Source organism: Ambystoma mexicanum, chromosome 5q (assembly GCF_040938575.1).
Source record: "Ambystoma mexicanum isolate Mex_15411 chromosome 5q, UKY_AmexF1_1, whole genome shotgun sequence".
Classification (NCBI taxonomy): Eukaryota; Metazoa; Chordata; class Amphibia; order Caudata; family Ambystomatidae; genus Ambystoma; species Ambystoma mexicanum.
In genome coordinates, this window is record NC_090933.1 from 954,186,747 (window position 1) to 954,212,951 (window position 26,205).

General features: G+C 47.5%; 1 protein-coding gene across 14 annotated transcripts in view; it reads left to right on the forward strand.

Moving 5' to 3' along the window:
• Positions 1-26,205, forward strand: part of RIMS2 (regulating synaptic membrane exocytosis 2) — a 2,919,733-nt gene that overhangs the window by 2,853,694 nt on the left and 39,834 nt on the right. Inside the window, exon 1 of one of the 14 annotated variants that reach the window (XM_069621482.1) lies at positions 9,388-10,348. The exons of the other annotated variants lie outside the window; for them this stretch is intronic. Coding sequence (XP_069477583.1) covers positions 10,192-10,348 — 157 coding nt within the window. The 5' untranslated portion in view covers positions 9,388-10,191. Of the gene's footprint in view, positions 1-9,387; positions 10,349-26,205 lie in introns of those variants that run through there. 14 annotated transcript variants of the gene reach the window in all.

Below are 26,205 nucleotides of genomic sequence, written 5' to 3' on the forward strand. Positions count from 1 at the left end.
AATGACAGTGGACAACTCAGGAGCCAATATAATTTAAAACAAGCATTGGCAATTCCAACAGTTTGTGCTTTTGTGTTGGGCTGGGAAAGGTATTTGCCAGACATTACTATAAGGGTACTAACTGGCCATTACTGACAGCAGTTGCCTGGGCATGTAATAGCAGTGCCTTGCAAATGCCTGTCTAAGGTCTCGGGAGGATAGCTCAGGGGCAACAGCATTGCCTTGGAAGCAAGATGACACGGAGCGACACAGGTTCGGTCCTGGATCTGCGCTTAGAAACCTCTGGGTATTAAGCGCGTTATAAATAGCCAATTATAATAATAATAATATAATATACCCAAGTCAAGACTGTTGGCTTTGCCAATGCTTGTGTTTACAGGAAATCCATAAAGAACACACATAATGCTTATAATTCAAGTAGCTGAAGGCAGGCCTGCTTAATTACACCAGTTGCTTGTTGACACTCAGAAGACTGCTTTGAAATAACACGGTTAGGCACTCTGAGTGCAAAGGTTGATTTCACGGCTAGAAAAGCTAGCTCAAAGAGATCCTAGTAGGATGTGTTTTGGGTGGAGAGGTGCTGGAAGTGGATGGAAATCACTATAGGAATTAGCGTGGCCATGGGCAGTCAATGTTGGGTAAATAACCAAACAATACCTACAAGCTTTGTCCCTCCTCATATGCCATCTGATCTTCTCCTATCCAGCCCTACTCAGTGGGCTGGATTTTGCTGGGTCCGAAGTCCGACAAAATAGGTCTCCCTGGGTCTTGGATCCGGCCCTCCCCCCCACCCCCCGGTCACACTGAACCAGGAATCAGGCTGGTTTGCAAAGGTAAAGATTTATTTATGTATTTAAAATGTTATCACAATGGGCCTCATTAGGACCCAGGCGGTAAGGGGTTTACGGCGGCGTAAACAGCGCCGACCCTTACCGCCTGATTCCGAGGTCCCTTAGCGCCATGGAGGTTTTAACACCTGCTTTTAGCAGGTGTTAAAATCCATGGCGCTAAGGGACCTTGTTGTTAATTACGCCACCGTAATTTACGGTGACGTAATTAACGCCTTCCCCACTCCCATTATGCCCTATGGGGCAAAAATGGGAATGGGGAAGGGTAAATGGGTTAATGGGGACTTACCGCCCCACTCACCTCGGAATGGGGCGGTAAGTCTGCCAACCACCATGGCGTAAACGCAGTTTACGCCATGGTGGTAAAGGTACGACCCAGGCTGTAACTTACCGCCTGGGTCGTAATGAGGCCCAATATGTCTTAATAGGTACACAACAGTCACCAATGGGGTGATGTAACACTAAATGATCTCTTTAATACACAAGGAGTAAGTGAGCAAACAATTCAGCACAGAAAATAATACTTGTGTGTGGTTTCAGATAAGATAGCACTGTGGTTAGAGGTTCCCCATGCACACCCCTCTATCCCCCAATATGCAATATAAAGAGATAGGAGGAGAGAGCAGGTATTCAGGAATGGCAGAATTCAAACAGAATATCAATCCCACTTTCCCTCTTTCAAACACAAGAGAAAACGGAATTGACTGTCAAGCTGTCAGAATGGCTTTTAAAGTTATCCTTAGAATGGACTGGGCAAAAACACTACATATGGTCAAAATTGCTGAAATTGTTATAAATTCTTATGGGAGCCGCTTTGTATAGTTGCACACAAACACCAGTAATCGGTTAATACCAAGAAACAATTTGAAATCTTAAAATTCAAGTCGGAAGCAATTAAAAGCTGTTTTACATGTGTAGGAATTTGCCAAAACGAAAATATGCGGCAAACTTTTCACTGCGCGATAATCGCGATAACAGGAGAAACGGATTGATTCAAATTTTGCTTCTAGCACAAAAATTGAGGGAGTTATAGGCGTTTTAGTAGAGGTCGTATTTTCAAGATAGGCGCAAGAATGGAAAACAGGAATGCACTTTTAAAATGACAACAGGATTTCTTACACTAGGGATGACTATGAACAAAACGAATACCACACAGAAACACAGCCACTTGATCAGAATGACTGCCTGCGGAGGAAACTTCTTCAGATGAGAAAAGATCAGCGCAAAGATAGTTTTAACAGTACTAGTTGTGGAGGAAGATAGGATGGTTTGGATAGAGAGTTCAGACAATTCAAAAATACTCCTAACAATACAGGTTCTGAATACAAGATAGGGTGGGTTTAAGATAGGGATTGACTATGCAAATACATATGCCAGTGACACAATTCTTTCTATAGATACTCACTGGATACGTTTTTAAAACGGAACTGTAAATTCTGGTCAGGGGATTGGATCTGGTTTAAGACAGACGGCTGGGCTCATTGGACTGGGCAGCGTCAGAAAGGCGCTCTGGTCACGGCACAGGACTGGACTGGATCTGCAATGCACTCTGGTCACAGCACGGCACAGGCCTGGACTGGATCTGCCCTTCTTGGTGCTGAGGATAATTATTTTCAGCAGGCAAGCAGTACAGCGCAACCCGCCTGTATTTTGATGCTTCCCCTTAGGCTTGTGGGGTTCTGGTTCTGGAATTTTGAGGCCTAGCTGAAAATGGTTCATCTATGCAATGGGTTTCTGCTTTGCCAAATTTCTGGAGTCTGGAGCAAGGAAGGTGTAAAGTTCAGCAGCAGGGTGCTCCGCCAGCATCGGGATAGTGAGTGAATCTGTCTGTCTTTTTGAGTGGTGAGCTGTCTCTATTTATGCTATGAACAGATGTCATAAAGGGGTTGTGTGTGGGCCGGTTTAGCCTAAGATTGCCCCTTTTGACAGGTGATTGGGTCAGAGTCTACTTTCTGCCTTGATAGGAGGAGAGAAACAGAGTGCCACCTTTATGGTGTGATTTTATGAGGCTGGAATCCACCCCTGGCCAAATCTACTTTTGGCAGACTACATATTTACACATGTGCAACCTCTATAACAATCACATATACAGATTACATATTTTCCATAGCAGCTACTCCTCAAAACCCCGTAGCTGTGGGATCTTGTCTACGCCTTTCACTGAATTTTGCCCTTTTCATCAGGAACACAATGTCCAATTTTTATGCAAATTTCTACAAGTGTGCGTGTTTCACATGAGCATACTTCTAGCAGAAATACATTTTGCGTAAAATCACATTTCTTGCCGTTTCTTTCCAGAACATGTCACAAGATTTTGCTGCCTCTTGAAACGTGCAGCCAAAATTTAGATTCACAAATCTGTTACTGTTATATTTTTCACAATTTTGACTGGCAAGTTATAAGTCTTTAAAAAAAATGTTCTTTGTTAATGTCCAGCCAGAGATGGTTGTTTGGGTCCGCCTCTTTTTGTTTCCCTGCAGTCCAGAAGCAGTCTCCTCCCCGCTTTTATGACTGTCCTCACACCTTGCATTTCCTTAGCTGCAGCTGGCCTTTGTTCCTCTTGCCTCTGTAGCCCAGGTTCTTTGCTGCCCTATAATTAGAGCTTTTGTGTGATTTCCTGCTGGGGGGAAAGACCTTACTTCTGTGAGAAAACCTGTTATTCCAGTTTGGTAGCTTCAGCCAGGTTTATTTTAATTGTTACTTCTGTTGAATTTTCCTTATCTTAAAACAAACTTGTATCAAATCACAGCTAAGTTCTCATTCACGATTCTAAACCATGGGATCAAAACAATTTCAAGATCGGTTACTATCAGTAACAGGCCTCCTAAATTGCAAACATTTGATTTCACTTGAGACATGTTTAAAGTTTAATCAGACAGGCTCCTGACAGCTGTCATTCAGGCGGCCCAGGGTACTGCACCCAGAGATTTTTGCCAGATCCACAGACAGGCCACTTTTGCTGTGGAAATCTCTTTATGCTTTCAGCTTTTCAGGACCTTGCAAGTTCACAATGATTTCTTAAACTAAGTGAATTGTAGCGCCCAGTAAGCATTTTAGATGTTTGAGGGTGTTCTGTACCGACATTCTGAAGCTTCAGCAACAAAGAAAAAGGGATTTAAAGCAAGATTCTGGGTTTCATTTAGCAAAGCACTGCTTTTTCCTTCTGTACTCCATTTTCACTTTTTGTGGAGCCCAGTGACACATTTCAGGAGTGAGAGCTCTGTTCCACCACTGACAAAATGTGAGGCAGATTGGGCAGCCATCTTTTTGTGCGCTGAGAAGCACGATTTTCAGAGGTTTTGGCACGCACAAAGGTTTTGCGGCCATTTTGCTGTTTTCTGGCACCATCATAACACAGTGATGCAGCATAGCAGAGCAAAAGTGGGTAAAACATCCTACACACCCCCCTACCATCACAGTGAAATTTGCCCTCCACACTTCTTCAGCCGGTCCTGGCCGCCAGGGCATGTCAAAGAAGGATACCACTGCATACCTGATGTACATGTTGCCCCGCCTTGTGCCTGTGATGGCTTACACCAGTGGCATACCGAGCGGGGGGAGGGGGCAGAGGAGGAAAGCTGCCCCCCCACAGGCTCCTTTGAGAGCCTGACTGGGACTTTTGTCAGTGGGACACCTCTCTCGTTTGGCACCTCAATGAGGCTGCCCAATGGGAAAGGTGTCCTATTGGGAGGACAATATGAGTATGGTCATACGCCTATGTACCGTCCCCTTTCCTCCATACTGCATGGGCATCCTTCGCTAGGGACGGGAGACAGAACCTTTTTCACCTTTAAATTTAGCACTGTCCATGAGCTAATGTGAGTCATTAGGCAGTGATGGGATAGATGGTAGGGTGACCAGATGAACAACAAAAAAAAACAGGACAGGCCACAGACAGAGAAGTAGGACTACGATACAACGGTAGTCCTACGTCTATGTCGCTGGCCTGTTGCGGGGGATGGGGAGGGGGTGTGCTCACAGGTGCACTACTCTCATTGTAGGAAAGCACCAGCACCGGGAAGGGGAAGGGGGAGGAAATGGGGGCGTGAAAAACATTCATGCCCCCATTTACGTGCAGGAAGAGTCACACCGAGACCCGATTTTCGGGATTTCGAAACCAGGTCCCGGCAAAAAGCGGGACCGTAGCCAGCCAGCCTTCCAATCCCCGGATGTAGTTTGGAGAATGAAAAAACTCCCGGGACGGAGGGTGATTTCCCTGGACTGTCCGGGGAAAACTGAGACGTCTGGTCACCCTAATGGAGGGGGGATATTAGCAGGGACTTTTGTCTAAAGTCGCTCCCATGGTGCCTCAAAGTATCAAAATCTGATGAGGCTCCTTGTGATGTGTTATATCCTGCATATGTATGAATGAGGTCTGAGTCAGTGTAAGAGCTGTGATGGAATGCTAGTGGAGCTTGGAGTGTTGGGGCACCTGGGGATTCCAGGGGAGACGGTTAGGGACTTGGAGCTGGGCAGGGAACCAGGGTAGAAGCTACTTATGATCTCTCTCTCCTATATTCTTATCTGAACCTGTAACCAAGACAATAAAGCGTATTTCTACTTTCTACAAACCTGGGTCAGCCTGGTTCCTGCTCCTTGTTGTTACTGGCCCAGGGTAGATCCTGCAGTAGGCAGGATACATCATTTGGCGACGAGGATGTTTGAGCCCGATAGACATTGAGCGTGGGAGAGAGGAAGCAGTGATGGAGAGGCCTTGGAGAAGAAATTGCCAGATTTAAAATGCGTTTTTCTGGTGAGCTGGTGGTAGAATAATGCAACTGGTGTCTAAGAAGGAGATGGATGCAGCTAACAGGCATCAGACGAACCATGGAGGCCCATCCATGGGACTGCAGCAGAAGTGGGCCACAACCAGGTACCCGGAGACAGTGTGCACATTGGCGTGCACGTGCTGGAGGACATAAAGCAGACTGCCAAGTAATACGAGATGCAGCGCTGGCGAATTGAAAATTTCGGAGACCCATAGCTGGCAGCCCCACCCATCAAGGTACTGTGGGGAATCGTGGCGGATGAAGTTTGGGCTAAATTTAAGGGTCCCTTGAGGCTGTGGGTGGCGCGCGCACCTTGCAGGCCGTCCGATGCTTGCGTTCCATCCTGCCCGTTGGGCTGGAACGCAAAAGAAAGGGCCCGACGCCATTACCCTGCTTTCCGCATTCGGAGACTCAATCAGTAACATTAGAGGAATGGCCCTTGACAATAGCCACGTTGCGTGATGACGTGTGCGGAATTGAAGAGCATCTGCTTCAATATGGAATGTTGGAGTGAATATATTAAGTCTGCAAGCTGCTCGAAGACACGTGTTATGAACTGTCAAAAAAATAAGCAACGGATTGCAGTTGTGGTGCTTGTTTTGTGCGGACATGGAGGAGAATGTAAATCAGCCGAAACGTTATGCAGTGTGCGACGAAATCGTAACATTTTCTTTCCGGTTTGGAGGCAGCAACAGATTTTATCTAAAGAACGTGATGACGGCTTGACAGCAATGTATTTTATTTTATGGAGACACGTGGAAATCAGGTACTGTGAACGTTTCTAGTGATTCATGTTCCGGTCGTTCGGAACGGAAAGTTGTTTTAACTGCCTGCTGTACCTGCATCCAAACGGAGATACAGTTTTGTTGAAGGCGGAACTGTAACATTTTGAGAAGCGGCAGCCGCATGAAGCTGGAACATTTCGGGAATATAATGTGTTTATAAAATTATCATTGTTTCTCCAACACGCTGGCATGGAACACGACATTAAGAAATGCAATGCGTTTTTTTTAACATAGCTTACCAAAATGTTTTGAAGTAAAATGTGTTCAGGAAGTGTTGTTCTATGAGTGCATGATAATGTTCCAAGATCGTATGATAGTTATTTTCCATGGGGTTAACAAAACAAGGAATCAGAAAAGTATTTTTACATGATGTTTACATTAATGACGTTTGGAGATGTAAATGGAGTTTTAGGAGGCGGAATATTCACTATGTCTTGTTTTTAAATGCTATAGACATGTCTTCAATGAAGTTAAATGGAAAGTGTGTTTATATATTTTCAATTAGGAGTTTGTGGAAATCACTCGGGAGGTTTTTGGTGATTTCAGGGATGCCCCGGCATGGTGACTGATCACCACCATCGCTGGTCGTGCAGCACATTTTAATTCAGATATTAGAGATTTTTGCTTGTTTCCGTTTAATGTCTGTATGTTGTGGACAGCGTATTGGGGATTACACTTGTTAGCAACATTTAGTGTAATTGTGTGGGAGTATGTGACGCAAGTGTGCGCACTGGAGGCAGCAGGTTCTGCAATTATAGTGCCTTTTTATGGCAGTTAAGTGTAAGTGGTATGTGATGTAAGTCGGTGCGAAGAGTTGCATGTGTTTGGACTTACTTTGTTGTAGATGTTGATGTGCGTGAATATGCATGTTTGTAGTGGAGTGATTGCGCAATATTGGACTACAAAATATTGGGAGTTGCATGCATGCAATGGGGTTTAAGCTTATACACCTTGGCCAGGTGTATTGGCAGTAGTATAAAAAACCTTCAGGAGGAACCCCAAAGTTTTGTTTTGAGGAGGTTGGACACAGAAGGGTGTTCCAATGTAGTTGACCTTAGGGCATGGGCCCTCTTCGGAGTTGTTTTGTGGAGTTACAACGCAGTGGTGCGTTTGGGAAAGGAAGGGAAAGGAGAATTTTTTTTCTCTTATGTAGTGTATGTTTACATTATAGGGGCTACACTAGTTGTCTGCGTTGTAGGTAACCGCACGGCAACACTTCCTTTAGTTGAGTTTAGGATTTTCCCTAGTTAGTTCTGTGATGCCAGGCGGTGCATGTGAGAGGAGGTTATTGTTGCTTTTGCACGCCAGTTTGCAAGTGGTATGGAATAGGAGTGGAGGGCACACAGTATTAAGCCAATGTTTAGTATTGAAGTTGTGGATTGTACACTGGTTTGGGTTACTGGATTCATTTCAGTTTTTATTACACTTTTCAAAATATTTTTAGAAATTCCAGGTCACACCATTTGATTTTTCATCCCAGTGGTGTGCCGAAGCTTTTGGGTTGCAAAAAATTTTGAAATTTCACTACACTATTTTTTTCTGGTAGTGTTAAAATTTTTACATCTGAATTTTGGGTTTTGCAAAGGTGAATGTGCTATGCACTACTAATTTTGTCACTTGGTAGTAATTACATGTTTTTAAGCCACAATTCTTTCCTTTTGTGGTTGTGTTTTCTGTGATCTGTGTGTTGTATGTCTCTCTCCTAGGTTTTTCATTCCTTTTTCATGTTTTCTTTAGGGGAGGAGGATGAGGCATGGTTTTTGGGATATTTGCTAGAGTGCATGGGATCTTTGTTGGCATGTTTAGGACTATCCTGTTTTGGCCTTTGTGTAAGTTTTCTAGATTCGTGGCTACACCATTTTGGCAGGTTAGTAGCCTCTCCGGGGGCGTTTTTGGATTGTGCTCAGGTGTGGCAGACCTGAGGCCAGGAGTGGCAGTCCTGGCGGAAGGTGTTTAGTTTAGGAGGGTCGATGCCTGTAGTTTTGTTTTGTTTGTCCATGTGGCAAGGTTTGTGCTTGGTGGTGGCGGCACCAAGACCTTGGTGTGGCAGGCCAGGGTGGAAGGAGCAATAGTAATGTTGTGGTTGCTAGTCCTAGCATGGTTGAGAGTTTGTGCGTTTTCTTTTGATTGGAAAAGGGGGGGATGTGTTATATCCTGCATATGTATGAATGAGGTCTGAGTCAGTGTAAGAGCTGTGATGGAATGCTAGTGGAGCTTGGAGTGTTGGGGCACCTGGGGATTCCAGGGGAGACGGTTAGGGACTTGGAGCTGGGCAGGGAACCAGGGTAGAAGCTACTTATGATCTCTCTCTCCTATATTCTTATCTGAACCTGTAACCAAGACAATAAAGCGTATTTCTACTTTCTACAAACCTGGGTCAGCCTGGTTCCTGCTCCTTGTTGTTACTGGCCCAGGGTAGATCCTGCAGTAGGCAGGATACATCATGATGCCCTTTTCTGTGAAGTCATTTCTGTTGGTGCAATCCATATGCAAATTAGGATGTTTGCATGTATTTTGCCCCAGAGCGCCCATAGTGGACAGAGCTCTAATAGATGAGTTCCCTGCATCTGTAATGATTCTGCAGTTTTATTGTTTTTTTTGTGTTAAAATGCCATCTAGCACTAATGTTACCAAAAAAAAGTATACTGGACAGGGGTGGGCGGTTTGTGGGCGCGAATGAGACCATATGAAATTGCGGGCACTGCATTTGGGGGGGAAAGTAGCAGGACTTTTTTCGTGGCTTGCCCCCTTCCCCCTCTCTTGCAATGCTGGATGCTAATCCAGAATTTCCCATTGAGTGAATGCTGTTTTTTGTCCGAGTGATGGCGGTGTTTATTGGAGCCGTTTACTTAGTTGGGAGAATTGTATAACTACAAGTCAATGTTTGCGTGTTCTGCGTGAGCCGCAGAGCGCTGCGCGGCTGGCTCGTGCATGGCTGGCACATGCAGCGGCAGTGCGGCTGGTTTCCTTGACATTGGCTGTCTTGGCAACACAGGCTGGGCCCTGATAGGCTGCTGCTGCGAGATGTCCCGCATCTGATCACCGGGAGATCAGGACAGAGAGCAGCATCTCAGACAGGGAAGCAGCTGGGATTGCTCTCCCTCTGCTGGCTGTCACTTAGCGAGCCGTAACTGTCTCCTCGGCGCGTGCATTTTCCTGGTGCTAAAAAGAGCGCACAGAGAAAGGGCGCAGAGAACTGCGGAGAGAAAGGGACGCCTGGCGCGGGAGCTAAAGACCGCGCAGAGAAAGGTGCTGGGAGATTGGGGTTACAGATCGGGTGGAGAGGTGCTGCGCTGGAGCCTGGTGTCGTGCGTCCCGAGCCCTGAGTTTACGTCGGTCATTGGTGGCTTATGATTTGGAGCGCTGAGACCAGACACCAGTTGCAGATTGGGCTGTGAGGGCAGATACACTGTGCCAACTGCTGCACTGGTTGGTGCTTGAGACGTTTTGGGGATTGATGCACAGTAGCCGGAGACAACGCCCGACACTTTGATATTGTGACTTTTCTTCCCGTATTGTGCACTCTGTGCGGGCAGCAGTCAGTACCTCAAGAGATCTAACAGACCGGCTCGTTTCCAGCTCTGAGCCTGGCTGCTGGTGATGCGCTTTCCCGCCCCTAAGCAGCGCCTGCCCGACCCAGTGTTGCGTTCCGTAAAAGAAAGCGGGCGGCAGCTCTGAAGGTAGCCCCAGCCGCCGAGGAGAGAGGCCCGGCACCCGCGCAGCGCCTCTGCCACCGCCACGACGCCGCACATCCTGTACCGCGTGCCGGGCGGCGGAGTCTCGTGCACCATGGGCCGGCAGCAGAGCCAGGAGAGCACGGGAAGCGGCGGCAGCACTGGCAGCGGCGGCCGCATGCACCGCTCCCACAGCCGCGGCAGTCTCTCGGCGTCCTTCGAGGCGCTAGCCGGATACTTCCCGTGCATGAACTCCCTGGACGAGGACGAAGGTGAGGAGGGGGCGCTGCTTCCTATGTGCGCTTGGGACGCCTGGGGCGGAGACATACACACCTGTATAAGTGGTGGTGAATGAATAACTGTACGGGTGAATGAATGCTTGTGTGAAGTGATGAATGTCCTGAAGGCTGCACTGTATGGACCGGACGGACGGACGGATGCATGGACCAATGCATGGACCAATGAACATACGCTCAAACTGACTGATGAGCACATGAACGTATATTGATGATTGCTTCACGGTAATACATACATGACGGTGTGGATAAATGAACAAAAGCACGCATGCATGAATGGGTGGACTAATCAAATAACGTTTGGATGAATACTAAATAATATTCAGGGCGGATAATTATCGTGTTCTATAGTCTCCATTGGTGGCGAGTAAGGTGCAGCATTGCCGCCGCCAAGGACGCCCAACATGCCATATTGTTAGATGTCTGCCTTGCTTTTTTCCAGCAATTAATACTTTGTTGATCCCTTTCCCCTTGATAATGCCCGTGACTGCGGGTCATTTCAGTGATGGAGTGATATCAGCCTCTTTGCCAATCCACGTCTCCCGATTCGACCATGTTGACATTTACAAATATGTTCCACAGTTGACGGTCTGTCCGTGGTATCCCCACACCTCTTCCACAAGCCCTCCAAAGCAGCGGATGAGTGTGTAACTCCCTTAACCCTCCTTGTGGCCTTCTGCCAACTGCTAGCTCACTTGGGAATGCAGGCGCACTAATCGGATGGAGCATCTTTTATCAACGTGTAGGACTACAGCAAAACAAAATAAGTGATGGCTGGAAGGTTTAGAATTCATCTTAACCTCTGACATTGCTCTGTGCAACCCTCCAGACCATTGTTCGCCTGCCAAGCCGTTACAAAAGGGGAAAAGACCCTCTGCAAATCCAGGCTTGGTTCCATTCTAAAAAGGGCAGGCCAGCCCAAACTGCTAGGTCACAGCCCTTCTGCACAATCCACAAGCATCCACAAACAGGTTTCAGCCTTGGTGGGCCTCATTAGTGAGGAGTAGCTTGGGTCTCTAGGCCCAGCAGGCACAGGACCCACGTCTGGGCATACCCGTCCCACTCGGGGTGACGACAGCAAAACAAAAGAGGTGATGGCTGGAAGGTTTAGAATGCATCTTAACCTCTGGTATTGCTCTGTGCAACCCCCCAGACCATCATTCTTTGCCTGCCAAGCCATTAAAAAGAAGAAAGAGCATATGCAAATAAGGCTTAGTCCCACCCCAAAAGGGACAGGCCAGCCCAAACTGCTAAAACACATTCCTTCTGCAGGGGACCACAAGCATCCCCAGACATGCTTCGGCCTGTGGGACTGCAGGGCAAGTTGCCAACTGTGGTAGGGCATGTCCTTCCAGGCCTGATTTACTTTTCGTTCCATTGGGTTTTGGGGACTTGATGGTTGGAGCCGGGCGCCTGTGATGGTCCACAGCAGTCAACACCTTCAGTGATGGCCACCATGGACTGTAATTCAAATGCCAAGACATATGATTATCTCAAAACAAACGTTTAATCTACTGAATACGAAAAAACACAAATAGCAATGCAAGAACAAGGAAATTATTCATATGTCCAATACAGTTAATTTCTCAAGAGTTTTCATGAAGTCATCACTCATGACCATATAGAAACCATGAAGCATGTATTAGATGAAAACAGTGTGACCAACATATCTACATAAAAAGCAATTCATTTAAATCCAATGAAGGAAAAATAAATCAAAATAATTAAGTCCTTAATACAAAACAGTGTGAACAACATATATACATCACAAAACAAATGATTTTGATTATAATGGAAAAGACACAAATCAAAAACGAACACACGTCTGTCACAGGTCGACCAGCAGCGGTAACCTGTTGAACAGTGAGGCACATGAATGAATGTCCTGGGCACCAACGGCCGTTCTGACAAAGTGAAACACGGCTACTGTGTGCATCAGTCTTCACCAGGACCAAGAAGTAAGGCACTCTACCGCGTAATGATGCGCCCTACTGCTGCTTACATGATCCTAATCAATTCCATATAGCAGGCCCATCATTGCATGCATGCACATCATGTTGCCCAAGGAAACCCCGCTGTCCCCGTGCCTGGCCAGTCATGGAGGTTATCCTCCTGACTGACACCTTTAGATGATGCAGAATAGACACTGTAAGCGGGACTGGCGTGCGGCATGTAAGCACCCATAGATGTGCGTATCTGTTGATTCGTGAATCCTTCCGTTTCGGGATTGACGTGCACTTCTCCCGGTCTGAGCGATCGTCTAGTCTCCAACTGATATCCGTGTTCACTTAACGGAGTGTGATGCACTGCCCTGCTCCCTAAAAAGGCCAACTAGCCTAGGCATGTGCCAGCTGGGTTCTACTTTCAAATGTTAATGAACAGTTACGTGAGAATTTTCTTCTCGAAAAACGTATTTTACTTGCAGGGCTCGTTTTCTGCTGTTGTATTTCTGGGAAAGAGGACAGAAAGAATGTTGTCGGCGTCTGGGAAGTCCACCTTGTTGGTAATGTGCCAGGCTTTAGTCCATGCCATGTAAGAGCCCTTGTGCATTGTGGCAGGTCTCTGAGCAAGGCACTGGGGAGAGGTCCCCGGGCACCGCCCTCTGCTTCTGTTTATAAAGGTATTCCAGTCAGATGAGGGCATCTTCTGCCTGACCTACTCCAGAACCTTTCTTGCCACCCGTGCCCCCTGGCAATGATGGCATTGGCAGATTTCCCATTAGGCCTCGAGACGCTGATAGTATTCACCACAAACTTGCGCTCACTGGCCAACTATATCACCCAGTACAAGTCTCCTTTTCATAACCGTTTTATGGGCCACATCGTGTGCTCCCATCGGCCATGCAGGTCATTATAAGATCAATCTAAAATAGTTTTTAAAGTCAGACTGAAAGCCCTCTATGCTTTGGTAGGTAGTGTGATACGCACAGATCTTATCAAGTTCCGCGGTGGCAAATGCACACCCATATGTGGAAAAATCAAGAACTACCACCAATATCGTCTGGGGAAATGTTAGGCCTCCAGGCATGAGCAGCGACAGCTGGCGTGATCTACACACCTGAGCTTGAGAGTTTCTTTGCTAAGGCAGTGCCAGGCAAGGGGGGCAACATCAAGGTTGTATTATGGGAATGGAGGATACTTTTGAGAGGCATGCGGTTTCAGGAAGTGCCAAGTGTATCTAGGGGAGGGAGAGGTGTTGGTCCTTCTCACAGAGAGTGTGTGCACTGCTCACTGAACCCTACTCTGTACCAGTTAGCACTTTCACTAGTTTAAGATAATTGTTTTTGTGGTACTATCCACCGGTCAATCTAAATAAAAAGAGTAGCGTTGACTGGATTGGCCTACCTTTCTCAGCCCGTGGAAAAATACACCCCGCCTCACCCACTAAGATTCTCACACAACCACTTGCTCAAAGTGCCCAGCTTCAACCGCCAAATGGCAGGCGGCTCAAGCTTCCCTGTCATTGTCGCCGCCAAGCTGTGGAACAATCTCCCCTTGTTCTGGAGAATGGAACCCTCCTATTGGACCGTTAGGAGAAACTTGAAAACGTGGCTTTTTGCCTAAGCTCCTCTGAGCCAAGACACATATCCCTGCTGAACATCTTGAACCTACGCCTCCTGCTTTCCCTGTTTACCTTTGTACACCCCCAAACCCCTTTCCCAAATATAACTAGCGCCTAGATACCTGAGGGTTCGGTGCACTGCCACCAATGCAAAAATAAAATAAATATAGCTTCCCGAGGTGCAGGGAGGTACATTTTGTTTTGGTTCCTATGTTTGCTCAGCGCCGCTCTATACAGATATGTTCGACTTCCGTTTTTAGTAAAATCTCAGAGATAATTAACCATGTGATTGCGCCCTCTAGATCGATTTCCCTGTTTGCTCATTATCGGGGGTGGAGGCTATCAGCAGCTGGCCATGTTGGTGCTGTGGTTTTTCGGGGCATAATGTTGCCATAGCCCATAGCTAGACATTGGAAGGAAAGGTTCTCCGCACAGATAGAATAGTGCTTTAATGAATTCGTGAAGTTGTTTCTAAACAACAAAATAGTGTTTGTCCATCAAGGACGATGTTCACGGTTCAAGATCCTTCAGACTGTGACATTGAAGAAAGGGTTTAGCGCCGTAACTTGCATTCTTTTATTAATCGGTTGGTGCGTATACACAGCTGCACTTTTTCTCCACTCCGTATGCTGGCAGTGCAGCACTTTCTGTGTTAGCGCCAGCATTGCAAGTTGCATACTGTTGCATATTTGTATTTGCTTATTATTTTATGTCTAAATTATTTACTAATCAATGTAGATCCTTTTATGTAAACCTCAATGCATGTGTGTGTGTGTTTATATATATATATATGTGTGTGTGTGTGTGTGTGTATATATATATAATAACACATTACAGTATTACATAAACCCTGTCTTATATTGCTCTAGTTACAGTTCCTAGATGTTACAGCATGGAGGCTTGGTGTCTTTAATAAACCCAAAACTGGAGGGGGGGGGGGCATCTCAGCATAGTCTGTCCCGGTTTCAAGTCCAAGTTGTTCTTTCATTTTCGGCATTTTATCTGTGACTAAACTCAACTTCTCTGCAAAATCTTGCTCCATCTATAGCTTGCTCTGTTCTTCATGTCCCGCAGCACAAGCAGAAACTGACCCAGAAGTTAGACTAGGACTTGCCTATTGCGCCTTTCTATTTGTTCACTTCCCACAAATCTTATTCATGAGCTTTCACAAGTCCAAAATCTCACCAAGTTTATTTTATGTATGTAGCAGGGATGGTTCTCATCATTATTTATTTTTCCACTAAGCCCGAGGTCATCATGGCACTGTTACACAACATGTTACACATAAGAGGAATCAAGTAGGAACATTCGCAAAGGGAGGCACACAGTCATGTTTTTAAGGTGCTGGTGAAGGCCCAGTAAGATGTTCAGCTCGCTGTGCTGGCGGCAGAGAGTTCTAGTGTTTAGCTGCAATCGTGGGGAAACTTGAACCGCTGGCTTTTGTCCGTTTGAATTTCGCCTGGACTAGTCGGTGTGCGTAGGCCCATCTGGTTGATATGGAGAATTGTACTCTCCTGATTTTCGCTGAGAGGTACAGGGGAGCAACATTGTTAAGGCATCTGTTAGTGATTGACAAGGTTTAGAACATGATTCATTCCCATACCAGGATGCAGTGGACGTTTCTTCTTGCAGAAGAGACATGCTCTATTTTGGGTATATTGAGTGCTGCTCGGAGAGTGCTATTTTGGATCACCTGCATCTTCTGGATGTTGTGCACTGAGTTGCCTGTGTAAAGTGCATTACAGCAGTCCAACCTAGATCTGATGACTGCACAGGCAATTGTAAGGCAACTATCAGGGGATAAGAAGGGTCTGGATGCGTTGGTCAGGACCTGGTGGAAGATAGGTGTAGGCGGGCACTGTAACACACTTTTCTGACTTATTATTATTTAATCCCACCTCTTACCTGTATTAGGCGACCCCACTTGCTCAGTTCCTGGTTCACCCTTGGTATGCCACTCTAGGATAAGGACTGGGACAGGAAAGGCAATATGTAGGAATACGCCAAACTCCTATGTGGAAACACTAGGTTGCATTAAATGTACAACCAAAGGAAAGGTGGACAGGTGAATGCTGGGGTTCTGCTTTTAGTGATCAGATGGTATCCATATCCATATATAATTTGAATCAGTCCCAGTGTCCTAGCAGTTTTGTATTGTTTTTATAAAGTACATGCCCTACTTACTACAAACAATTCCTATGCCAAACTGGCTGCATCCAAAAAATATGCACGTTATAATATAAACAATATTTGCAAGAATCTTTATTTGGAAGGCAGCCTGGCCAGGACCCACTTTCTTAAAGCTCCATGCCAAAAGCATAGCACATACATGTGCCCTGCTACTTCAGTTTCCTGGTCTGCAGCGCCTGCTCTTCAGTTGCACATGCCGGTTTAAATGACTCGAGTGTGCTTTTGACAGCTGCTGTGACCGCCAAGTCACATCAGTATGGGTGCTTCATTTAAAGCCTGCGCATCTGTTCCAAAACCATTAATCTTTAAACATAAGCCACGCCTGAGTTTGGGGTATGGTAGCTAGTAATTCACATAATTGTTAAAGCCACATCTGATCTGTATCATACATGTGTCAACACTGTGAGTCCAGGTGAATTGGGGAAGGGTTGTTAGTGTTCTGGTCAGACAGCCTGTCTGTACCAGCCAGCAGGACAGGAGACTGAAAGACTGTGCTTTCATCCTTTGTGAGGTCAGGTAAAACCTCTCTCTAGCAGGACAGCCCCTCAGCACGAACTGTCCTGGGAAACAGGAATCAGAGTGCACACCCTACACAAAAGGTCTAGCCTCACACAATGGCATTGCATATCAAAGGGCCCTTAATGCTATAATTATGTGAATGAGGTAGGAGTAGTACAGACAGGGGAGCTCAGCACAGTTGGGGAAAGATTCCACGGTGTTGATTCTCTCTCTGTACCTCTTTCCATCCTGTCTTCTCCACTTCCTTTAGCACAAGGCATTTTATGTATGAAGTAAGAAGGCAAAGAGCACATGTCAGAAGGACAGGTATTGGACCCCTTAAATCAGTCTTGCCTTTGTCCAATCACATGTGGACTTTTGCCTATAAAGGAGGTGGGCCCCCCTCCTTCTTTGATTTATTTTGGGATTCTCTTATTGGACCTTCAAGAATAATTAATTGGACCTCTTTTGGTTGAGTTGAGCTTTCCAGAGCCCTCCGCCAGTGAGGTGAAGATTTTGTTCTAAGGCAGGGAAAACCTCTGCTCCCTAACCATTCCCATTGGGGTGAACTACTGCTGGAGCAAGACCGACCCCTCTGCCATCAACAACTGTTCCTAGGGCCTCACTTGAGGTGAAGAACTCTTGCAGGTGTTTGCCATCTATTCCCATGTTGGGAGAAAAGAGAACAAGGAGTCATTTGGATCCATGTTTTACAAGACTGTTTGAACCAACAGGACCCCCCAGTGCAGCTTTTGGCACTTTCTTGATCTCTGAACTGCTGTCTAGTTGTTGCCTCGGTTCAAACCAGACATGCGTCACTGCAAGAAGACTTCAAACTGCTGTATCTTTGTTTTCAACCCAATTTCAAACATTAAACTTACCTCATCAACAAGCTTCATCAAAATGCTGCGTTGAGCCGCAATGAGCCTCTCTACGCACCCAACTCAACGCCTTCTCCCCGCCTGGATCACTGCAACTGGCTGCATTCAAACCTGAATGGAACCGCTCGAACAACAAATAGATGCCCGGTTTGATGCTGTTGTATCACTAAGAACAGCGTGAATGTATTACTGACTCCTAACTGCCCCCCATGTCCAGCTTTGGACACCATAGACTGGTTAGGTCACCTTTGATCCCTTTTTGTGCACAAAACGTATCCTTTTATAGACGTGGTTATGGATTGCCTTTCACCCCTGTTTCATTACCCAGAGTGCTTCATCCTTCTGTCTCTTCTCTCTTCTTTGTTTTTTCCACAGGGGTGGGTTTGTGTAGTGTTCTGGTTTAGTTATGTTTGCATATGTGTTAAGTGTATATATATTTGTATAGAACCTTGATTGGGCATTCCTTTATTTTGGACTGTTTACTATTGCTATTTGGGTTGGTGGTACTTCACTTCCATACCTCTCCAAAGAGTATAGCCTGGCATCTGCCCAATTTACCACAAAAGGTCAAGGAGGTATATCTCTTACCTGTCCCTGTTTTTCCTTTATAATTGGGATCATACTTGTTTTGCAGAAGTGTGATGTCTGAGTAGGTGGATTAGCCACTAGTCATCCGTGTGCTCCGGTGGGGAAGAAGTCATGTCGTCACAGTTTCTCATCAATTTTCCCATTGTCACATGTTTGATGGGCAGGCATATTGACACTGCTTTCTAATGGATTCCATCCTCCCATGGATTCCTTATCTATGATATTCTTATCCCAGCACAGCTGACTGTTGGAAATGTTTCGGCTAGTAGGGGGTGCAGCATGGCTCTGCGATGGCTCTGCCTGAATCCCCTGCACACACCCCACCAGACATGATGTTCGGGCTAGTATATTTTGAGGTGCTGTGACCTCAGTTCCACCCTTTTTCCAGCACTCTGAAGCTGAGGGACCATAGAACCAACAGTGTAGTAGCCATCCGTGAAGTGGGGCAGGTTGGGAGGGAGATGAGGAATCCATGGGAGGGAGATGAGGAATCCATGGGAGTAACAGCCATCAGAAAAAATATTACAGAGAGGTAAGTAATTTGTTCTAACTAATTCCTTCCTGCCACAGATTCCTCACTATGATGCACTGCCATAGCAGTACACACATCTCGATGAGAGAGGAGAGCAAGAGTGTCATGGGTACCAGGCATGTAGTCGGGCCAAGCTGGGTGGAGGCTTGGCAGGCCTGGCATAGGCACACAAAAAAACCCATAGGAGATACCTTCCTTTAATTCCTTCCTGGCGTTTGTAGTAACTTCCTGGTTACCACTTCCTGTTGCCAAACAGGAAGCGCATGAAAGTCCATGAGCTCTTTAGTGTTCGGGTGTGGCTGGCTATATAAGCCACACCCTAGATTCTTCCAGTGCTTCGTGTTGCTTTCTGTAAGCTGCATCAGCAACACACTCACCATGATCCTGCTTACCTGCTCTGGATCATCCTGCTTCTGCTTACTTGCTCCGGATCATCCTGCTTCTGATTACCTGCTCCGGATCATCCTGCTTCTGCTTACCTGCTCCGGATCAACCTCCGTGCTTTCTCCACGCCGCAGCTTTCCCCGGACATGAGGTGAAACCGGCACCTGTAACCACAAAGAAGAACTTTCATTAGTGCGCTCACTCCAATAACGCTGCGCATACTCATTGAATCTTCCCGCTACGCTGGGATCCAGGTTTGTAGCCCGAGCGCCCAAATTCCTGCAAAAAGAAAGGAGAGACATTACTTACTGCTCTCGCTCCAGTAACTCTGTGCATACTTACCGAAGCCTCTGTGCATACCTATCAGACCTCCGAGGTTCTGCAGTAGGGCTGAACCCAGGCTCGTGGCGCAAGCATTCCATAATCCACTCCTGCAAAGGAAAGGAGAGACATTACTTGGTGCGCTCGAACCTATAACGCTGCACATACCTACCAGCGGGTCTGAGTTCTACACGCAGCGCTACTCACCCAAAATACCTTTGGCAAAATAAAGAGAATTAGGACAATACCGGACTCTCAAAATCCACTGCGCAACGTTCGCTGTGTGGAAAGGACTTTCTTGCTAGTGAAGAAACTAGCACATGGAACACTCTGCCTCGCTGTGAAGACATATAACAGCGAGTGGCATCAGAACTCGGCAAACAGACATTGGAATCATCCCTATGAGGGTAGGGCTGGGAATCTCCCATAGAATCGCACCCCTGCAAATGCAGAATGGAGCGCACACCCCACTAAAAACCAAGGTATGCCCTTAGGGGACATCACAGCACATAGTAGAGAGAAGGGAAGGGGCCATGGGGAATCAGGTGAACCCAGGTCTGAGTGTGCATCTTATATTTGACAGGTGTTCCTGCCGGTGAAACAGGGGAAGTGAGAACCCGGGGTCAAAGAAGGCTCAACCATCGCTCCTGCAGAGACACAGGTAAGTGTGACAAAGAGGACACCACCTAGACCAGAAAGCTCTAGAGAACCACCCTGCTGAAGCAGACATCTTGTCCTGAAAGGGAATCTCAGCATTAGTGCTTGGCAAATGTGTGTAGAGAAGCCCTTGCAGCTGTTTTGCAAATGTCCTAGATGGGGACTCTGCTCTGTAGGGTAGAGGTGGCAGCTAGACCTGATATAATGAGCTATGTGACCTTAAAGCACATCTTTCCCAGCCAGATCATAGCATTCTGAGATGGAAAGAATAATCCACCTTGACATGGTCTGCTTGGTCACAACCCTGCCAGCACGGGCATCACATAACCCACAAAAAGCTAGTCATCCTTCCTATTGTCCCTCATCCGGGAGATGCAATAGCTGAGGGCCAGCACCGAGACCATTCCGATAGAATCGGTATTCTGCCATGGAAGGGTGAGGTGGAGGAAAAAGCACCGGAATACGGATTTTCTTGAAGAGATGAAAATCTGAGACCACCTTCAGAAGGTAGGTCACACGCTCAACGTCACTTCTCAGTGTCCAACTTCTTTATCATTGTCAGATGTTTCACTACCATAAGTGACGCCTGCTTCACATTGAGATGGCCAGGCAAAGGTAGTAAATCCTTTAAGATCAAGAGATAGTTGATTTTTAAATAATTTCCGATATTATTGATTACTATTTTATTCTGTATTGGGGATTATTTGGGATAATTAAATATTACTGCAAGTGGAGTGAATTTTACAGCTGAGCAGTATTCCCCCTTTTAGATAAGAATGTTGGCTGCCACCAGCAGAAATGCCCAATCAGTGCTGGTGATACCCATACCACCCGTTGCCTAATGAGCTAGTGCCCTTAACTCCTGACAGCCCAACCTCAGGAAAATGGTTCACATAGGGAGACCAAGGTAATTCCTTCCTAACATGCATAAAAACAAACACAAAAATTGTCACTTTTAGGTGGACCAGCTTTCCTGGTGCCCTGACTGAGAAGCTGTTACCGAACAGACCCTGTCCAGATGGATTTACGATCTAGCCAAAAAGGAAGCACCTGTGGATCTTGGCTCATTCAATGGATTGCTTTTCTCCCGCAGATTCCTTATCTGAGAGATATCCTTGCCCGGAAAATTCTTCGACAGGGGGCGTAGTTGACCTCAACTCGGCCGTCGATCCATCTTGCTCAGTGCTCGATCGTCGGCTCCGGACATGACTTTGGGCGTCGTAAATATACCACATCACTATACCCCATACCTCAGTTCTTTTTTCCACACACTCAACATGTTGCTCTGAGGAAGACAGTGTTATCGAGTCTTCGGTGTTTATGAGGCTTCAGTGCGTGAGCGGGCAGCCAAACTCGGGTTAATCTGACCACCACCGAAATCTCCTGTGCAGTCAACTGTCTGGTCTGCTGAAGCCGAGACTGAGGGGCCAACCCCCGAAGAAGAAAAAGATAAACATTGGCGTAAGACGAAGAAGCGGTCCCACTCTAGGAGCCATTCTTTCTCGTCCTTGTTTCATTAGAAAAAAAAGGCGCTAGCGACGAGATTCTGATTCTTTGTCAGAAAGACGTGAGCCGACCACTCGGCAAGAGTGGGATGAGTTTAAAAGCCAGATCCTGGCAATGTTAATAAAACACACAGCTGAAGGTGTTGGTGTGTCCCCCAAGCAGAAGGTCTCGTACTCCCGACCCAATGTACGCCCCAGTGCCAGCGGCATCAGGAAAGCCTTTGTGCTTGACGCCAAGAAAGGCCCCTAAACCCTCGATGCTGGGGCCTTCCTGCGAGCCACAGGATTCAGGCATCTCTGACGCCTCTTCGGTGCCTAAGCCCCGTTCATCGCCGACAGTCATCCCATCGACGTTGAGGGATAAGCCCTTCGCGCCGACAATCAGTGGTGGTTATTTCCTCCCACTCTCCCGAGAAATTTCTTCAGTTCTATGGCATGCATCTTCGGCGCCGATGGTGGAGATGACCAATGGGACATCGATCCTCTGTATGCAGGGACAGGGCATCGACTATTTGGACAACCAGGCAGATCTCTTGGCATTGGCACAAGGGCTACACGACGCCAGCAGGCTGGAATTACAACAGAGCCAGCCTTTCACTGACATCCATGCCAAATTTCAGGCACTAGTGGATAGGGCGGTTGATACATCAGGGCTGAATTAAATACTGAGTCAGTGCCAACCCAGGGATGCAAAATGACAGAAATCCTGGATGAGGGCCCAGTTGCTAAGAGACATATGCCACTGACCCTGATGATCACTGATGCAGTAGCCTCTTTTTGGCAACATCCCTGTTCCATTCCCCTGGTCATCTCCACTAGGACAGTAAAGTACAGGCTGACAAGAAGAGACCCAACATTTTTGTCTCCTCACCCTTCTCCAGAAGGTCTGGTTGCTCAGGCAGCCACATTTTCCACCAGAGCGTCCGCCTCCATCTGCCTCCTGACAGGGAAGGTAAGAGGACTGATGCAATGGCAAAAAAAGTATTCACATCTGACAGCATGGCCTTGAAGGCCACTAATGTTGCCTGTGGTTTTGCTAAATACTCTTTCGGCTTCTAGAAGGCGCTAGAGCAAGCAACCAATACATCTCCTAGGGGGACCTGCAAGACAGTTTTGTACAGCTGGTGGAAGATGGGAAAGAGGTAGCCAGGCAGTTGCTGCAAACAGGCCTGGACATGGCCGACTACATAGGCCATTTGATGGGATTGGCTGTAGCATTTAGGTGACAGGCCTCCCTACGGTATTCAGGCTTTTTGCCAAACGTCCAGAACAGATTGCTGGACATGCCCTTCAAGAGCAAATTACTTTTCGTCCAGAAAGCCGAAGACTCCCGAAAAAATGGAATGAGTCCAAGATCGCCACAAAATTGCTGGGTTTAGCGGTGCAGCCAGCCAAGCCTGTCTTCAGCTCTGCCTCTAGGGGCAGGGGTTACAGGAGTTATGTACCCTACTGCAGGTAGGCGCAGCTCCTGCAGGGCAGGCAGGGGCAGTTTCTCGTGCTCTGGAAGGGTCAAGGCGGCTTCCTGAGGCCAGCAAGTAGCGGCGTGGGTGGCTCCACCCTCTAGGCCTTTTTGATTTTCTCCTCCCACGACTTACCGGTTGGTGGACAGCTGTCACAGCATTAGCCCCAATTGCGGGATGTTACCTCTGACGCCTGGGCCCTGGAGCTTGTGCGGTGGGGCTGTTGTCTGCCCTTCTTAAGGAAACCACTGGAGAGACCCCCACCTCCTCCAAGCCAACCAGGACTGGAGTCCCAGGAAGAACTGCAAGCCCTGTTGTTGAAGGGTGCTGTGAAATAGGTACCTCCAGAGCAGAGAGGATCGGGCTGGTATTCCCGTTACTTCATGGTACCCAAGAAGGGCTTTAAACAAGTTCCTGAGGAAAGACAAATTCAAAATGGTGACTTTGAGAGAGATTCTTTACGCTCTCGAATTGCAGAACTGGTTGGTGTGGTTCTATGTGAAAAGACCTCTTTTTAAAGGTCTCAGAGAAAAAGAGCAATTTAGATTGACGGATTTTCTTTTGATCAGAGAACCGGCATTGTAAAGGTATTTTTCCCTTGAAAAATTTAAAATCCAGTTTTCATTTTCTTTTTTTATATTTGAGGGGTTTCACCCCCTGGCCCTGCCCATTGTTCCTCCCCACACCCTCCACTCCTCCAAACCAAAACACATACATGCACACAGCACACACACCAACATACACGCACCCACAAACCCCCATCTCTTAGTCGCTGCCCCCTCACCCCAAGTCCCCAACTCCCCTAAACCAAAACATATACATGCACACAACACACACACTAACGCACATGCACCCACACACGTACCTGTTCTCCTGGTCCTGCGCTTCTGGATCCCGACCTGCCTATCAGCTCCTGCACGCACTCGTGTGCAGCAGCGGCATGACAGTTCGATTTAGAAAGACTGCTCCGTGCGTTCACGGAACGGTCTTCATAAATCGGTCTTTTAGTAAAAGATCTTTTAAAAAAAATCTTTTCACTTAGGACCATTGGTGTCAAAAGACCTACAGGACACTTATTTCCATGTGCGATTCATTGCAAGCACAGGAAGCTCCTGAGGTTCCTCATAGGGGACAAGCACTATCAGTTCAAGGTGCTTCACTTTGGGCTGACCTCCGCTCCAAGGGTCTTCACCAAGCTCATGGCAGTAGTCGCAGCTCACCTCAGGAGATCCGATGTCCATGTATTCCCATACCTTGACCACTGGCTGATCCGAGGGAAGTCAGTGGAGCGGGTTTTGTCCCACTTAGAGAACACCTGCTCTACTCCACAGGCTGGGCTTTTCCCTGAATTTGAAGAAGTCCCATGTGACACTGACCCAGAGGCTCCAGTTCATTGGGGCAGTCCTAGACACCCGGGTAGGGAAGGCCCCCCCGAGATGGGAGCCAACAGCATTGTGCAGATGGTGAACCTGTTCTGGAACCACGCCGCCTTACCAGCAGCTTTCTTCCTCCGCTTCTCAGGCCTCAGGCATCCTGTATTCTTCTAGTGCTAGGGGCCAGGCTACGCATGAGATCTCTGCAGTGGCTTCTACAAAGACAGTGGTACCAGTACTTCAGAATCCTCATGGATTCCCTCAGGGTGTCCAGGTCAGTGGTCGACAACCTTGGTTGGTGGGCCAACAGCAGCAATCTCATGGCGGGCGCACCCTTCTGGCCCTGTGCCCTCAGGCCAGAGTGGTCACGGATTCATTTCTGAAGGGTTGGGGCGCTCACTGCAAGGACTTGCAGGTGAACAGCCTTTGGTCAGCAATGGAAGCCAGGTGGCACATCAACAGGCTGGAGTTACGAGCCATCAATATCTACTCGGCCCCCTTGGCCAACCTGATATCTACTTTGTACTCTAACTTTCAGTGTTATGCAATTGACACTCAGCTCTCCTTCATTCTACCCTCAGCCTCCTCTCCTCTCTCGCTCTTTCGGGCCTGTCTATCTGTGATCCAGGATTGGTGCACCTCCAATGACATCTGCCTTAATGGAAGTAAAACGGAGATCCTTCTCATTGGGATCCCTGCTCCCGCTTTCCTTATCTCACTCTGGACGCCCTCCTTGGGCCCTCTTTCTTCACCATAGCTCCCCTGCTGACCAACTGTCCTTTGCGCCGACTGGTAACTTGGCTACCCTCAGAGTCTCACTGGGTACCAGACTCCTCCATGATCAGTCTCCCGCTGCACTCCCTCCGGGCCTACCGCGCACTTAGGGCTGTAACTGCGACCTCTACTGTCCCCTTCCTGGCTGCACTTACTCAGAGCTCTGCTGCCCTGATTGCACTTCCTCCTTCCCTCTCCCTGACGCTTCCCTTCTCCCTTCCCCCTGCACTTGGCATTGTCGCACTTGCATGCTCTGAATGACACAAAGCCTAGTAAGATCGTGTGCCTTGTCCTCCCTCCCTTGTCTTGTCGTACCTACAAACACTTGTGTACATGTGCGTTATAAATCACTTATCATATGATATCAGGTTGGCCCTTAGAGCTTTTGCCCCGTCTCTGAAGGGGAAGCATGCCCTGATTCTGACTGACAATACGGTGGCGATGTGCTACCTGAACAAACAAGGTGGCGTGCGCTTCCTTCCTCTTTGCAGAGAGGTGATGAATCTGTGGTTTTGGAGAACTAGATCTCGGTCTTGGCAGTTCATCTGGCGGGGGCAGAGAACAGTTTGGTGGATGCTCTGAGCAGACAGAGCAAAGTCCCACAAAAGTGGGAAGGGTGCCAGGAAGTCCTAGAGCAGGTCTTCCCTGGCTCTGGTACACCATCAGTGTACCTGTTTTCCACAGAGTCCAACAGGAAGTGCAGACAGTTTTGCCTGAGGGAATCCCCAGTGAATGGCCCACTAGGGGACTTATTTCTGGTGGATTGGACCTTCCCTCTCCACTATGCCTTCCCTCCAATTCCCGTCATCCCTTTGGTTCTCAGGAAGTTGAAGAGTTTCTGAGCAACCATGATCTTGAACGCCCCGGACTGGCAGCGGAGGATGTGGTACCTGAACCTTCTGGATCTGGCCATATGCACACCTCTTCGGTGTCCTCGTCGCCCAGATCTTCTGACCCATTCGGAAGGACGGGTGCTTCACCTGAACCTGAAATCCCTCAACCTTAATGCGTGGCTCTTGAGAGGCTTGCGAGGATGAAGTATGATGACTGGGACCTCTCTGAGGAGGTACTTGAGGTGTGTGCTGGCTGTATGCAGCCCTTCTACGAGA